We start from the raw sequence: 16,904 nt of genomic DNA, 5'->3' as shown, positions 1-16,904 counted from the left end.
GTAAAATATCTAGTCCCTAATCGCTATTTCAGTAATGCAGTTGCAATGCACGTGAACCGTGTTGACATTTAAAAGCTGAAGTGTGATGATGATTCTTGCTATTATTTAATCTAAAATTAACTTTAAAAAAATGTCATTTCTGAGGTGTAACTACTTTTCCAGGTAGATGAATCTGTTTACTGACTTCCAAACAGTAGTGACTCCTGTCTGGTATCCTTGCGCATATTATGCAAATGTTGCTGCGGTTGTCATGACAACAGATTTAAATTCAGTGTCGCACAGTCAGGAAGAGATTCTAGTGCACAAGTCTCATGGTTTTAGTGTGTACTTGACTTGCATTTTTAAATGCATTAATGTAACGGCATTTTTTTTCCTGACAAACCTAAAATTCCTACGATCAACATGCTGTACCCAAAAGATTTCTTTAATTAAATCATAAGGTATAAATTCATATATTTATATAGTGTATATTGCAGTCTCTGCAAAATGATTGATCAGAACGTGTGGGAACCCGGAGCTCTGCACATGAATGTGTGCGTAGATGCTTTAACAGACGCATAGGACAAAGAGGAGAACTTTGTAAATGCATTGTAAAGAGCTTGATATTTGTATAGTTTCTATATCGTACCAGGTCAGAGTATCGGGATGTGCAGGTAGAATAATTCTACTTCCTGTCTTCCTCGTCTCTAGCCGTCCTGCACCAGCTCAGATCATCCAGCCTAACAAAAAGTGTCTCTGTCGTCTGCACTTGACCTGCGCAGTGCAGGGCTGTTTTATCTCCTCCTTTATTAGTAACAGGTTTTTAACGTGTACGGTTCTCTGTCCAGAGCGACAGACAGATTGGGATTTTCATCATATATTGTAGACAGTGCTTTAGTTTTAATAGTCAGGCTTTCATGGACAGCTGACGGCCAGAGTTTGTGCAAACTAGTGCCTGATGTCTGCGTTGAAACTGCGATCCTGTTGCACTGATTGTGTAGTTAGAATTGCACATTTGTGATAGTTTTCAAGCCTGAACGTGGCATACAGCACGTTTCATCTAGGTTTGCGTGTTTTGTTTCTTAACGTCCCTTTCATTTCAAGGTCCACGAATGTTCACGCAATCATGCAACCCATCAGGTTCGGCCTCAGCGGCACCTTTATGGCAATCAAGAAGACGTTCTCACTTACCTGTGCTCCTCTTCTCATAGATCCAGCTGGGAGGAAGTCTCTATTTTTGCTTTTTTAATATGTTCTCTAGATCATAATTGAGGAATCAGTGCACTGACGTCTTTTCAGACATACTGTCTCCAGTCCCACGGATCGGGTGGTTTACTTTTGTACATGGCTTTTAGGCTAGCGTGGACTGGCAAGGTTTTCAGATATAATGAATGAATCATATTGTAATCAAAGCATAGCTGCGCACTTGGAGAATCTACAGTTTTTTCTTTTATTTTTCTTGGGGAATTGCACCATGCTGTTTTGTTGTTTTGTTGTTTTGTTCTCTCTGATTGGTTGTTTGAAAATCGGGAAATATCAGTGAATGTACAATGGTGTGTTTTTTTTTTTCTTCTTGCAGCTCTTTTTCTTGAATTGGTTATAAAGTTAACAATTAACAGTATATCTAATAAATTTCGAGTCATGCTTGGTCTTTTATTTTTATTGTGGTTTTCCATGCTTTAATGTCTTGCCTAAGTCACGCAAATCCTGAAAGCATCAGGTAATTTTAAAATTAAAGTATTTAGATCAGGAAAATAATTTAAATCAATAAGGTACATGTATATTAAGGATTAAATATTCTAATGCAGTAATAATAAACCATTAGTCTAAAGGTGTTAGGAGCTTAAACGTTTCATTTTATTTCTGCAGCTGTAATTTGTGACCACAGAAACATGTTTGATGTAAATTTCTTCTAGTTTTCATCAGTGTTGTTCCTGACAGCAGCACTAGATGGCACTGTTCCGCTTTGCCAAAGAAACTGGTAACGATTTCTTATAAAGACCAAAGGGACCTACAAAATAAGTCTTATGGGTTTCCATTTATTATCCTTTTATTAGATTAATTTATTCAGTCATAGCTATCAATAAATGGCCACTTATATATATATATATCCATAAAACTTTTCAGTGATCTAAAGGTCGTATCATTCCATAGTAGGTTTGCAGGACATTGTCTAGTTTACAGTTATAAGGGTTTTATTTCCACATTTTCGTAATCATTATTCATTCATAAGCTTTTTTTTTGTAAAGATAAATAATTTGACCCATGCTGCAGAAGTGAGTTCTAAAAATACATCACAATCACAGGTTATTTACAGGAAATTAACCTTGAAGACACATTCATTATCTCTGGCTGCCATTCATCACAGCTTGAAAATGAAGCTCGTTTTATGCATCTGCTAATTTACTAATTAACTGCTGCATATTTACTACAGTATCTGTGTATAAAGGAATATAGCTGTTTTACATATGAAGGATTTGGGAATGACAAGATTTTACACTGATTTATATTTGTTTCATATTTGATTTGAACGTAAACTATAAAACAATGTGTAGCTGTGTGTAATTAAGAGGTCTGGTATTTCACACAATAATTAAATACCATCGAGCACTGATGCATATTTCTTGGATGTTTTATGTAGTTTTGATAATATGCAAATTGTGGGGAGAAAATTAATTCCAGTGTAATAAATTAATCTCATGTTTTATATGTGCACATTTTTTTTATCCATTTATAAAAAAAATATATATTTAAATATTTTAAATGGTATTCTTTATTAGCTATTGACTACCAATTCTATTATGAAAGTGAAGAAAGTGAAAAGAGGAAAAGGCACCCAAATCTTAAAGTAATCTAGCTCTACTTGTAAAATAGAGTATCACTGAAGATTGAGACATTGAAGTGCTCTTCTTGTTTCAGTAGTTATCCGTTGTATTGTATATAAATAGGTTATAAACATCTCTTTTAGACTTCCTTAAGCGAATCCCCGCCCCTTGAGCGTAAGACCCCGCCCTGATGCACTAGGCCCCGCCCCCTGCGCATGTGTGCCTGTGTGGGCATTGGTGAGAAATCAGCGCTGGAACAGATGAGGGAATGTCAAACTTGTTGCCGATTCCCTCGGCTCGACGCATCCGAGTCAAGGATAAATAAGAAAGCCTTCCTGGAGCCTGAAGTATATTTCATGGAACAGAGCGGATCTCATGGACAGTATAGAAGAAAATAGCGATTAAATTTTGCGCTGAATACATTTCATACTGTGACAACAAAAGGGATCCTGGGCTCTCCAGTTCCTAACAGCGCGCGCACCCACCGCGGCGCATTGAGTCTCCTCACAGGACCGAGCGCACGCACGCGCGTCGTTCTCCTCAAAGGACCGTCGAATTAATGCATTTATCTACTCTTTTTGAATTCATGTAAGTGTTTTTTTATATATAGAATAATTATTAGTCGGGATCGATAGAACTGCATTGGTGATGTGAACATGGGACATGTGCTTCGCGCGCTGGTTTGCACTACTCTGGATTTGTGTTGAACGACTTGGGGACGTTTCGCATCGAATAAAGATGTAAACGAGGAGTTTTTTTTAAGATGTGCATTTTACAGGGTCGTTGCTCTAAGGATATACAAAGAGGAGTTCGCGTTTTTACGCTAATGCTGGAATTTAGGTACTTCCAATTGTCATCTAATCTCTTACTTTCGCAAAATTAAATATTTATCAATAATCACATGCATGTTAAACGTAAATATTTTTTTTACTCATTATGTTATTTAAATTATATAATACTTGTATTTTTAAATCGGCTGTCTGCATGTGCCCTGGAGACAAAAAATTAAATAAATACAAAAACTGAAAGTACAAAAAATAAAAGAGATTTTTTGATTTAATTGTCTTTTTTTATTTGCAGTGACAAACTAACAAAAGGAATTTAATCTCAGTGGACTGAAAATGAACTCTAATTATAACAGTTCTGGATTTCATATGAAAGGGCCGTCGGTAGCTGTGGAGCCGATGATGGGTCCACTAAATGAATCCCCCATACAGGGACTCAACTTTGTCTCAAATAGAGACCAGTATGGATTCCAGACTCATGGCCATGGGGATATGCTCGCTATGGGAGTTCAGCCACAACATCAACTCCACATGCAAGGACCGTTCAACCATCAACCTCCTAACCACGACCAGCATTCACATCTGTACCAGGACAACGTTCCCGCTTGCCTGCATGGGGACAGACACATGGTCTTCAATAATAGCAACGCAGGTCACCCGCATATGTTTGAACGAGGATTCGGTCAGCAGCTTGCAGAGGTGCAGTCGCGAGAATGCATTTCACAGCAGCAGCAGCAACAGAGAATGGCCACTATGCCTGAGTTTCAACCGCACAGCCATCCTAACGGTAACCATGCCGTTCCAGCACCATGTCTTCCACTAGACCAGTCACCAAACCGCGCCGCGTCTTTCCAAGGCCTGCCATCCTCATCCCCTGAAACCCACAGACTTGAACATTACAGGCTTTTCCCACAAGGCAGGATGGGGGGATCAGAGCACTGTTTTCCCTGTGATCCTCTGACAGGGAATTTTGATATGACAGGATTCTCCACCACGGACTCTTCAGAGCACAAACTGCCCTATTGTGAAACGGGGAACCAAGTGGTCGCAGGTCATTTTGCCACTTGTAATCGAAGTGGTTCCCGAGGGCCCATGTTGGGCGGCTCTAAAGTTGACCACCAGCTACCTCAGCAAAATGTGTTTTCAGACCGATTCGGGAACCGGGGGAAAATGGATCCGGGGGTTAACGCTAGACACCACCTCATGCCACAGCAAAGGCCGGGGCCTGTTGCCAGGCAGAACCCAAGTTCTTCTGCCCTTCCACGGTTTTATCACACTCCGGACTATGTATCGAACAATACGGACATTCAAGGTGGTGGTCCAATAGCCCAAGTTCAACACGGCCACCTGGACCGGCCCATACATAGACTGAACAATCATAACATGCATCCCTTCGGGGAACCGATGTTTGATGTTCCCCAGCTAGCCCCTCAGCCCCCACATCACCCTCACCTCAGCTCACTTCCTTATTTGAATATGGCAAAAAGACCACGGTTTGATCTCCCAAATGGCTCTGCTGGAGAGAGCTGCAGCCCCCTAAGCAACAACTTACATAATCGGCCCAATCTTGAAAACCACCTCTCCCCCTCGGCTTTCCCATCTCCTATGGGGGACTTTACATCTCATGTGACGGATGGGTTTCCATCAGGCCCTGTACCCTTGAGCTCTGGTCCACAGCAACAACAACAGCAGCGGCAGCAGAACGCGGCGATGATGATCAAACAAATGGCATCGAGGAGCCAGCAGCAGAGAATGAGACAACCCGACCTGCAACAGTTAAGTCTCCACGGGGACGTCACATCAAACGGCATGGTCTGCCGAGGCCCTCTGGGTAGTATTTCTCAGTCCAATTTCGAGAAGAAGCATAATTTTCATGGAAACTTTGACAGCCCCCACCTACCTCAAGAAAACTCATGGTTTCCTGAGCCGCAGCAGCATTGTAGAGAAACAAACACGCATGCCTTGGAGCAGGCAGAGAATGGACACAACATTATTTTTAGGCAAGGCGTCACAAGCATGGACATGCAGTCTTTGAATTCTCCGGGATCACATCATCCATTCGAAAATAATGTCAGCAATCCTCTGCAGATGCAGTCTCCCGATGAGAGCAACATGCAGTCAGGCGCACCCACTGACAGAAGGCCGGCTGAATTCGGAGGAATGGCGATGAGAAGGCAGCACAGCTTCCCTCCTGGAGGGCCGAGTCAACAGGGAGCCCCCCAGAGCAATCCTCCAGGATTTAGCTCCTCTCCAGGGAACTACCCCCCCCATCCCGAGTACCTCTCCAGCCAGCACCTGTCAGTCAATAAGCTTGGGGCCCTCTCTTTGGGGAATTTGAACAAAGCCAGTACAAAAGACAGTGTGTTTGGCCAAAGCTGTCTGGCAGCTCTCTCCACGGCCTGCCAGAATATGATCGCCAGCCTTGGGGCCCCGAACCTCAATGTGACTTTTAATAAGAAAAGTCAAAATGAGGCCAAACGCAAAGCAGGCCAGGTTGAGCAGGACATAAATAGCAGTGGCAGTAACGGCCCAGGGGCAGAGTATTTCCAGAGCAACGCTTCTCAGAATAGTCAAACGCCTTGCTCTGGGAATAATAACAATACGACGGCAGGTCAAAGTGGTACAATCCAGATGGCGAAAAGGGAAGCGAGCACCCTTTCCCCGAATGACAACATGGAGTCTGGATGCGAGGGGAAAATGGCAACAGGCAACGGCAAGGGGAGGGGGAAGAAGAGACGCGACAGCGGGCACATCAGTCCCGGAAACTTCTCTCCTCCGTGCGGCGGTAACCCCGTTGTCAGTCCGAGTCAGCAGGGTTCTGCTTTGAACGTTGGCATGGAGGGCCGCGGTAAGACCCCGGAGAGGTCCCTGGTCTCCCCTTCTTTTGGAAAGCCTGACCTCACCACCTCGATGGACAGCGGAATTCAAAGCGTAGGCAAGTCTGATGGCGTTTCGCCGTGTATGGATTATTTAGATGAAGCCAGCCCCAACTACAGCACCGAGGACCCGAGGCCTTGCAGAGCTGGCATTAAGTGTAATTCTGAAAACAGGACTGGCTACAATGACAATCCGTGCATGGAACAGGTGCGGACACCATTGAGCAACACAGGCCAGGATGAGGTTCATCCTCTGGAGATTTTGCAGGCTCAGATTCAGCTGCAAAGACAGCAGTTCAGCATCTCCGAGGACCAGCCGATGGGAGGGAAGACAGGCAAAAAGGCTAACTGCCAGGCCGGTCTGAATGGAGAGTGCGCCCTGGCCAGTTCTAGCCCGGTCACTGGCAAGGGATCTGTGAATACCATTGACCTTGACTCTCTCATGACAGAGCAGCATGCCACCTGGTATGTCTCTGGCAACAAGACTCTGATAGAGGACCCCAGTAATGACAAGTGCCTGGGATACTGGGATAGAGCACGGGGCCAGAGTGACAACAAAGAAGGTAAACTTCATTGACTTGCAGTGAGAGCATGATGAATTGGTGTTTTTATGGACTGTTGAGTTTACTTTGATGGCTTAATGGTTGAATAATGAACAACCCAAGGTAGCTTAACCTCAGGCACAGGGACCCATTTACAACTAATCTGTCACCCAGAAGTGAGCTTTAATTAGCACACTTAAAAACACTTAGTCTTGAGCTGGCAGAAAACAAGATGCAAAATAATAATTAACTCACTGACAGAAGAGAAAGTTTGTTTGGCTCTGTAGTTTGCAGTACAATACCTTAATTAAATATGAATGTAAAATATAAATTATCGTATAGTATTAATTGGGTTACACACACACACTAGCAGGAAAAACCCACAGCTATCATTTTTATATTAGTAGTGATTATTAGTACCATTAGTGATCATATTTCAGATTTTATGCAAGTGACTACATTTTGGCTGTTTAACATTATGCTAACTAAATCTTTTGATTCCAACTTATTTGTACTTACATTTAAGTTTTATCTAACTCTTAACACAAAGAGGATCTGTAGTTAAGATTTTAATGAGATTTAAGTACATTCAGATCTTAACTACAGATCCTCTTTGTGTTAAATCTAAGCACAAATAAATTGGAAACAGAAGCTCAAGTAATTCTTGCAGATTTCTTCTCAAAATAGTGCTGCGTTTAGAAAATATGTCTGCGTGTTTAATATGCTCCTGGTAGCGTAAGTGTTTTTACCCCAGGCTTTCTTATCAAATTTACTGGAAGCTTTACAGGACTGTTCAGATGTATTGTCAGCGGTATAAAATATCATTCAAGAGCATTGTAGGTCACAGAGCTCCAGTTCCTTGAATTTCTTGTTGAATGCCACAGTGAATACATGGGCATTTTTTTTTCGAAACAAATGTTGTCTAAGGAGGTTGGAACAGCCAAGTTTGCAATTAATTTGACTGCAGGCACGTTAGAGCTTGCAGTGGCGTTATTAACCCATGAGCACTGTGCAAGGGTTAAATGCAGGCGTTAGGCGCATGGCCAAGATTCAGTGTTGTTTTACCTCAGAAATCTCTTTCCTGTCACTTCACGCTTTATGATTGGTCCCATCGGTCCTATAATTGTGCACCATCAGATATGTCATAATCAGACGTGTGGCTTCGTATTCATGAGGGGACGTGTTTGATTTTCACAATAGTCAAGAGGACGGTCAGAATTATTTTCTTAACAGGAATTTCTCAAGGACTTGTAACTTAAAACATCCAAATGCTGTTACATAGCCAGTTGCATGGAATTCCCTTCACAAAAACACTAGAGACCACAAATCTGTTTTTGCATTTATCTCTATTTCCATCTTTTGCACCGGGTATTGAGTTCCTTACTTTATTTATTTTTTATTGCATTTTTCTGAAATGCAGTAGCTTTCTCCCTGTGCACGTTGTACTTTAATTAAGTTTTGCAGCAGTTTTGATTACAATAATTATACATTTTACATTTTTATTTTATATATATATATAAAACTTTGGAATAATTTCAGGGATATGCTAAAAATGCATCTCAACCAAATGTAGAAGAGACGCAAGCTGCAAAAAGGACATTATCAGAATGCAGTCCAATCAGAAAGCTCAGAAAGTGTTTTTTTCACTATTTTGCCTAATAAATGGAGAATGTTGTCAGATGCAATTTCTCAGACGGGGCTGTCGGATATTCTGACAGCTTTGTGGCTCTGAGAATAAACACTAAAGGCCAGAACAGACAGAAAACAAAGGAGAAGATGCAATGGTCTCCTGGGAAAACGACTCAAAACAACACTCCACAAACAGGCTGAGAACACAGGTATAGAGATGCGTTTTGTGAGAAAGGGACGTCAGCGATGTGAAAAGAAAAGAGGGCTTGATATCTATTTGGAAAATATCAGCAAACAGTGTACACTCCAAACACTGTGTAACTTGCAGATCCATTACAGAAATGAGCTTTCATTTCTTTGAACGTTTTCTGTTTTTCAGAAAAGCTAGATATCTCATTGGCTCTGGAAAAACAAATTTGTAAACAGTGTACACTTTTTGCAAGTTGCATATCTTAAAATAACCATCAATGCCTTTGAACGTTTCCTCATTTATCAAAAGTACTCATTTGTTGTAATTGTGGCTGGCATTTGCATGCAATATAGGCTGTTTATAATCAATCGTAGTCAGTTTTAAAGCTAATGTCTTGGTTTGCACGATGGACATCAATTTGAACATTGTATGCGCAGATGCACACTTTATATGGAAGTGTTTATTTGCTGAGCAGAATTAATTAGCATAGTCTTGTGTCTGTGTGATACACTGCATTTTTCCGTGAGGAATGTCAGGGTGGAAACTAAAAAGAAAAAAAAAAAAAAGAAGTAGGATCTTGTCTTGGCATGTATTGAATTCCGCTTTTGCATTTTGTTGAGGGACAGGCCTGTATCGTCAGAGATGCATCGCTTTGATTTGAGCATCATCTCTCAATGCTAAACATTAAGAAGCAGTTCTGTCATTGTTTACTCACCATTCATTTTTCATTTATTTAACCAATAAAAAGTTTAGAGCGCTTCTATGGAGAGGAAGATTTTTGTTTTTAACAGAAAGTAACGAAAATAGCACGAGTTTGAATGACTTTTTGAATTTTGGAGGAATTTTGGGCCAAAATACTGTAAAGATTAAAAATTACAGTTGAAAAGGAGAAATTAGGCAGAATATTCAAGCTGCTCTTCTCCATAAGTCTTAAAGGGTTTGTTGATTTTTATACAGCACAAAAAAAATCTCATACACTATATTCAATAATTTTTTTTAAATCCCATCAAAACTCTATATTCTACAATGATATAACCAGCTGTAATTCATAGTGAAAATGTTTTACAATCAAACACAAGGATGAAAGAGATTTGAGCTTTGATGGAGAGGAATATTTTTGTGTTTAACAGAAATAAAGAAAAGAAAATAACATGATTTTGAATGACTTGAGGGAGAGTAAATAATGACAGAATTTAGATTTCTGGCTAAAATACTCCTTTAAATATTGAAAATGGCCATGAGATATTAGCTCTTTTCCAGCAAACAAAAATTAAAGTTCTTTTTTTAAATACCACCTAGCTCCAACATAAAAGCCTTCTGTATTATATTACTGAAAATTCCCATCAAAGCTCTCTATATAATACTTTATTATTATATTATTATCACTGCAATCTGCTATATGTGACTATAAGGCATGAATATACTAAAACATTGTGCTTCTCTCTAAAGCTGATTTGAAACAATGTATATTTTGAATAGTGGTATAGAAATAAATGTGGTTTTCAAATGTCATATTTTGTCATGTTTTTAAAAAGTTCAATAGAGAGCGTTGGTGGAGGAAGATTTTTGATTAAAAGAAAGTAAAGAAAAGAAAATAAAATAGCATGAGGGCGAATAATAACGACTACATTTTAATCTAAAATGCATCATTAAAGATCGTTAAATGCATCGTTTTTTTAAAGCCATGGGCTCATTACGGATAGGTCATCACTCAAGCTCAGAGCCCAGATGTAAATTTTCCGTGTCACCTCATATGTTGTTGTTGTCATACGTGTCGATCATTAATGTTTCTTCTTAGCAACCCCTCCCACAGAAACATAAACCAACAAGTTTCTCCCCTTTCATTTGTAAGTGACCAGAGCCTGCCTGTGAACGGCATATGGAGCAGAAGGGTGTTGCTTTTCCAGTGCGTACGCTTTAGTGCATGTGTTGCGCTGGCCAAGAGAACATGTCTAAGAGCCAGACAGAGCAGTCAGCCATCCAGACTGGGCCCCACAGCTGGCCCGCTTTCCCAGCCCTTCCCCTCTCCAGATCCAGGGCCGGCGCTCATGAAGGCGATCCCTGTCCACTGTGCGCCAGCAGAGGAGGGTGGGGGGGGAAACAGCCCCAGGGCTCTGATGTGAAACTCCTTTAGTGCTTTGGGCCCTCGAAAACTGTGAAAAGCTCTTTCATATCCCTTGGCCTGGGTCCCGTGCTCTATTTAGAATATTTTAGAATAATTTCATTCTAATTTGTCAATGGAAATTCAAACCATATAACAGCATATAAAAACAGGTTCTAGAGGGACTAGTTTATGTAAAAGAGCGTGCCGCTGCCAAGCTATTTCCATGCTCTTGTGTGGGGAGGCACCCACTGTGTCCCCTACAGTTCTGTTGGCTGCTGTTGAGAGACTCGCAATATAAGCACTTAACAATGATATGGACACAATCCCGGCGTTTGAGTAATGAAGTCTGCACTGTCGGGATGATTCACAAGATGGAGTTTAAAAGAGCAGTTCGTGCAAAAACGAGCATTCTGTCATTGTTTACTCAGCCTCGTTTCTAGTGAGGGGGGTGGGGGGGACAATAACTATATCACACTGTTATTGCAGGCAGCAGGACTCAATGCAATTGTTAAATAACCATTTAAAAAAGTTTCATAATAATGTATCATTACTTCTTAACTTAAAAAATGGAAGTCGAAAATTCAACTTGTAAAGCATGAAATAATGTACCACAAATCACTGAATCTGAGTTTAATGCGGGTGTATTATCAGTAATTATTAAATGTGTAATCATTAAAAAAAAAAAAATATTAGCCATTCATATTAATGTGATTCAAAGATGAAGGACATAATATTAATGTTGTCCACAGGAGGGAGCCACGGGATATCAAATCCTTTAAGATCTCAGTTTAAAGACCGTGAAAATTGTTCAGTAAATTGACTTGTAGTAAAAAATGGCATATAAATTCAATTTTAAGTTCAATAAACTATATAATATAATAAGCATGCAAAAATTGCAATTTCCTAAATACGTATATACCTTTTTTATCTTAATTTTAATGGTATTGACAACATATTTTTCAGACATGACTAAATGTATGTCCAACTGAAGAAGGGACACTGTATTATTTATCTTTTTAAATATTGTGCATATAATAATACTTCTATAAAGACTCATGTTTTACTTGAAAAGAGACATGTCCATTGGATAATTATAAAATCTACACGAGCCATTGTGCGGGGGCCGCGACGATTGCCTCAAGTTAAACTGCATTGTGTTGTTATCCACAATGCTTCGGTGACAGAATTTTGAAATAACAAACAGGGAAAACAATAAAAGGCATGCCCTACATCGCATCCAGCTAGCCAAAAAAAATTAAATTAAAAAAATGTATATATATATATGTTTAACTTATTTTTAATAATAAGTTATTAAAGGAGCTTCATCCCTGGCTAACTTAGCAGGGGTAGCGACCCAACAAACCCATTGCTTGTTTCTTTCCAAACCATAAAGTTTCTGTGGTTCACAAAAGAGAGTTTGGAGAGTGTCCTGGCTGCTCTTTTCCACATAATGTAACTGAATAGGGAATATGATTAGGGAATATTTTAGAGTCATTTAGGAGCATCTCCATTTAGTTTTCAAAATACTTTCTATTTACATCTGTTCTACATTTGGTCAAGATGCATTTAGATCATGCCCTATAGATTATACAGTAAAATATCAATTTTATACAGTAAAATATCTTCCATTAATCTGTTAAAATAGAAAAGAATCACAAAAACGATATTGTGATTAATATGGTTTATTAATATATTATTATGTGTATGTGTGTGTGTGTGTGCACACAAAATTAATTCCTAAACTATTAATTCTTAGTCCTTCACCTTAATGTTTGTCTCATTTGTTTTTCTTCATTCCAAACATCTGTGATGTGATTTTAATGTTTTCCCCTTGTATCTCCTCACAGGACATGGGTAGGAGCGCTCCTCTGCTGGCTCTCCTTAACATATCACTGAAAAAAGGTAAGACAGTCCAATCTATCAGATATATAACAGTCAGTCAATTTCAGAAGTAAAATGCTATTTTAAATAAAACTTTCAAAATAAGTTTATCATGAGCTCTGAAGTGATTTGTTTATGTGATTTCAAATTCATGCAAAAAATAAATACATATTCATGTTTACTAGCCAAATGCTCTGTGAAGATCCAAGAGAACGATCCACCAATCAGACAGCTCACTGTTACCATGAAAACAGAATTTGCTCCAAAAAATGCTCACCAGTCACCGCCCACTCCCATGAAGCATTGCGAATAGACCTTCAAACTACTTATATTTTAGTATGTTGCAATAAACATTTAAATGAATAGAAAAAAATTTAAAATCATAATGTTGTTTATAATATGATTCATTGTAATCATTCTTTTTTGTTAGTTTTTGTATCTTTTAAAAATGTGTATATAGTTATTTAAATTCATTTTAATTTCATCTTTAGTTTTATTTAGTGTAGTGATTCAAGTTAAACTAAATTTAATTTAATTTTTTTTCCAATGGTTCTCAAATTACATATATTGGAATATTTTGTAATAAACATTTAAAATATGTAATTATAATATATTTAAAATCATATCAATAATATATATATATATACACATGTTTGGTTTATTGTTATTTTAGTATTATTGAGAAAGTATTATAGTTTTTTTATTTTTATTTTATTTTAGATAACTTATATTTTTGTCGTTTTTATTAGTTTTCTCATTAATGTTTTAATTTTATTTATTTTTCTTATTCAAATTAATTTAAATGAAAATCCGGCAATTTTAAGGTTTTAATTAGTTTATTTAAAGTAATGCAAAAAAAAAAACATGGTTTCAGTTAACTATAATAACCTTTTTATTATATCCTGCAGTTTTATATTGTACCAGTGTTTTTGATTTGAATACACCAGTGGCAGTGCATCATGGGATATACATTTCCTCCTAAAATAATTGTTTGAATCAGAGTTTGTAATGTTGTTGGTTTGGGTATATTGTCAAATGTGAAAAATAATTTGCAAACCAAGGCCTGCGCCGTGATCTGTACTGTCTTGCTTAATTTCCACGGAACGAGCCGCAGCCGCTGCACCATCTGTCTCCCGCGGTTTGAGCACCACGGCTCCCGTTGCTATTCCTGCGAGCTGTCCGCGGTGATTCCATGGCGACAGGATGACTGACATGTGTCGCATCTCTCCACAGGTGCTGCACGATCTCGCTGTGGGGGTGGGACCTGGAGGGAGCCACCCGCGGTGTCCTGGGGTTGGGGAGGGGTTGACAGAAGGGCCCCTGCTGTTCCTCTCACTTCCAGATGCGACTTAAACTCATCCAGAACAACTCTAACCACTTTGGGACCTCGCTGGCTGCTTTCCGTAACTGTAAGGATGATGGCTGGCTTGGTGTTTTCCAGCAGTAATTGGATACTTTTTTTTTTTTTTTACTAGCCTCAGAGAAACCGCAAACCCTTTGGGTGTCCGTAGAGCAAGTCTTCGGGCCAACAGAGTCTCTTTAGATGGACTGGAGACGAGAGACAATGGGATACAGGAAATACACAAGCACACCAGACTGGAATCTTGGACAGCGAGGCTCAGTTGCTTTTAGTGTATTTTTATCTTCTATAAAGTTCCACTTTTGCTGGGATTACCTCATTTTTTTTAAGACTCGCATATGAGGGTTTAACTAGTTAGTCCGAGAGCACGACGCTCTCACTATAAATATTTATTATCCCTGTTTGTTCAGCGTGAACTTCAATATCGCATCCTTTTTGGTTACGTTATCTTTTTTTTTCCTAACTCCCAGAATTCTGACAGCGAGTCGCTGTCCAATAGAGACAGAATTCAGAAGCAGCGTGTTATAAAGCGTCCCGTTCTCCGAGGTCTCCAGCAGCAGGCTCCATGAGTCTGTGGTGGGTCAACCTTTTGACTTTGAAATGCCAGTGGGGGTTCTGTCTTCTCCCTACTGTTTTTGGAAATTTGATATTCACCCTGAGAACATCCCTTTGTGACCTGCCTGGCCGGCATCGGAATGTCATTGTTTCATGTCGAAATTCTCCTTTGCTTGGGTTTTCCCTCTTTACCAAGCCTCCATTGAGACCCTGAGCTTCCCTCTGCTTTTAAACCAACTGATGGTGAATATGTTTAGTCGGAATTGGCAGGCTATTCAAGCGAGGACAATAGTCGCAGACAAAAGACCTTCCTTTTAAGAAAATAGGTTTTCTTCTGGAGAGAAAAAGGTCTTTAACCATTTTTTTGGTCTTCGACAACTCTCTGTTTCCTTGTTCTACCTCTTTTCTCCGTTTTTCTCTCATTATTGTGATATACACGAAGCTTAAAGTGAAGTTATTGTGCCCGCAGAGTTTTTTTTTTGTAAATAACCTGTATATTATGAATCACTTATTAACAATAAATATGTTGTAAATTATGCTTTTTTTCCTGATTCCTCTGTCCTCCGCTGTCATCTCATTGAATACTTTCCTATGAAATGTGGCGTTCTTCCCAAGAGAAAACCTAAATTAGCACGCTCTCCATAGCTACTGCTTGAAGATCCCAAATGGCGATGAGGATTGTTTTAAAAGGATGATTACATGCATTTTTGTTTGATTAGGGGGCACCGGGTTTGAGATATGCCTGAGAAATGCCGTCTTTATGTTTACCCTGTACTAATCTTAAACAGTGGGAAAATACTTTCAACCGAGAGCGAGGGAGAGAGAGAGAGAGAAAGTGCGAGGGAGAAGTCAAATGAGGAGACTGTTTGTGAAATGCTCGGCTACAAATCTCCAGTGGTTTGGACGAGCTTCGAGACCGCTGGCTTTGGGTGGTGAAGTCTCCTGAGTATTGATCATGATTACTCCGGTATTCTTTATGTAAATCGTTGCTTATTGATAGTGGAACTAGTTCAAGGATGTATATTGCAAATTGCAGTGCAATAGTTCTTGTGTTTGCAAAGGGTTGTTTCTAGTTGTTTCTTGGAAACCATTTCCTAGAGGAATGTATAATGTTCCTGTGTACGCATGTGCTGATTCCACTTAGCAGATGTTATAGTTCAGTGCTCCTCAACTGGTTTTGTTTCAGCACCCATATTGAACAGAAATAAAACATTGAAATTTGGTAATATTACCGGCATAACGGCATAAGCCCACGAAGGAATATGCATAATGATTAACATGACATAAACAACTTAGTTAATGCATCAATAGAAAAGTGATCTGAATACATGAAACAAACACTTAATTAGATAATATTAGCTGATGAATTAGTGACATAAATTTGTGGCCTTATATACAGTATATATATATATATATATATATATATATATATATATATATATATATATATATATATATATATATATATATATATATATATATATATATATATATATATATATATATATATATATATATATATATATATATATATATATATATATATATATATATATATATATATATATATATATATATATTTATAAGCAGTTTTTAATAAGCTTAATGAGACAGAATGACATCAGAAAGCCGATTTAATTCAAATGCTGAGTTTGCTGATCGATAAAACCCAACTCTGGGGCTTTCTAAAAATGTGCAGATCTAATTCAAGCATTTATAAACTAACCGTTTTTTTTTATAGTGAAGAACTGTTTGTGGTTTTTTTTATTTTTTTATTTTTTCACTTGCACCAAGGCCAAAGGGGTTTTTCATAAAATGAATAAATAAAACCATATATGTATATTTTACTTATTTAATTTATTTATTATTTTTATTCTCATTATAAATGCATCTAGAATATATTATCTAGAATATAGATGCATGCAATCATATATATATATATATATATATATATATATATATATATATATATATATATATATATATATATACAGTATATATATATAATTTGATTGCATGCATTTCACAAGTTGATAAGCCTGTTAATTTTATCCTAACTATGCATGATTATATAATTAGTTGCATTTTATTATTTGCATTTAAGATTACTGTTGATGATCTGAACAGACCTGCAATGGAATTTTTGGTTGATTTTGACATTATTTTAAACGAAAACTC

At 38.3% G+C, this 16,904-nt stretch overlaps 1 protein-coding gene and 1 long non-coding RNA gene across 2 annotated transcripts; both read left to right on the top strand.

The window, feature by feature from the left end:
* The first annotated feature begins 2 nt into the window (after window positions 1–2).
* On the top strand, window positions 3–1,635 carry LOC132132931 (uncharacterized). The gene is made up of 2 exons (XR_009429108.1): window positions 3–682; window positions 719–1,635. It is a non-coding gene; the product is annotated as an uncharacterized LOC132132931 (long non-coding RNA).
* A 1,393-nt stretch (window positions 1,636–3,028) lies between these two features.
* On the top strand, window positions 3,029–15,262 carry LOC132132170 (transcriptional activator MN1-like). The gene is made up of 4 exons (XM_059544474.1): window positions 3,029–3,644; window positions 3,885–7,028; window positions 12,778–12,832; window positions 14,045–15,262. Exons 2-3 carry the CDS (start codon window positions 3,926–3,928, stop codon window positions 12,786–12,788), a joined length of 3,114 nt encoding a protein of 1,037 aa, XP_059400457.1. The 5' UTR covers window positions 3,029–3,644; window positions 3,885–3,925; the 3' UTR covers window positions 12,789–12,832; window positions 14,045–15,262.
* Window positions 15,263–16,904: the final 1,642 nt, after the last annotated feature.

Source organism: Carassius carassius, chromosome 49, assembly GCF_963082965.1.
Source record: "Carassius carassius chromosome 49, fCarCar2.1, whole genome shotgun sequence".
Lineage (NCBI taxonomy): Eukaryota > Metazoa > Chordata > Actinopteri > Cypriniformes > Cyprinidae > Carassius > Carassius carassius.
This window is presented reverse-complemented; position numbering and strand designations above follow the sequence as displayed.

Coding starts and splice junctions, on each gene's coding strand:
- LOC132132170 (XM_059544474.1), top strand. CDS start 3,926: ATGAACTCTAATTATAACAGTTCTGGATTTCATATGAAAGGGCCGTCG.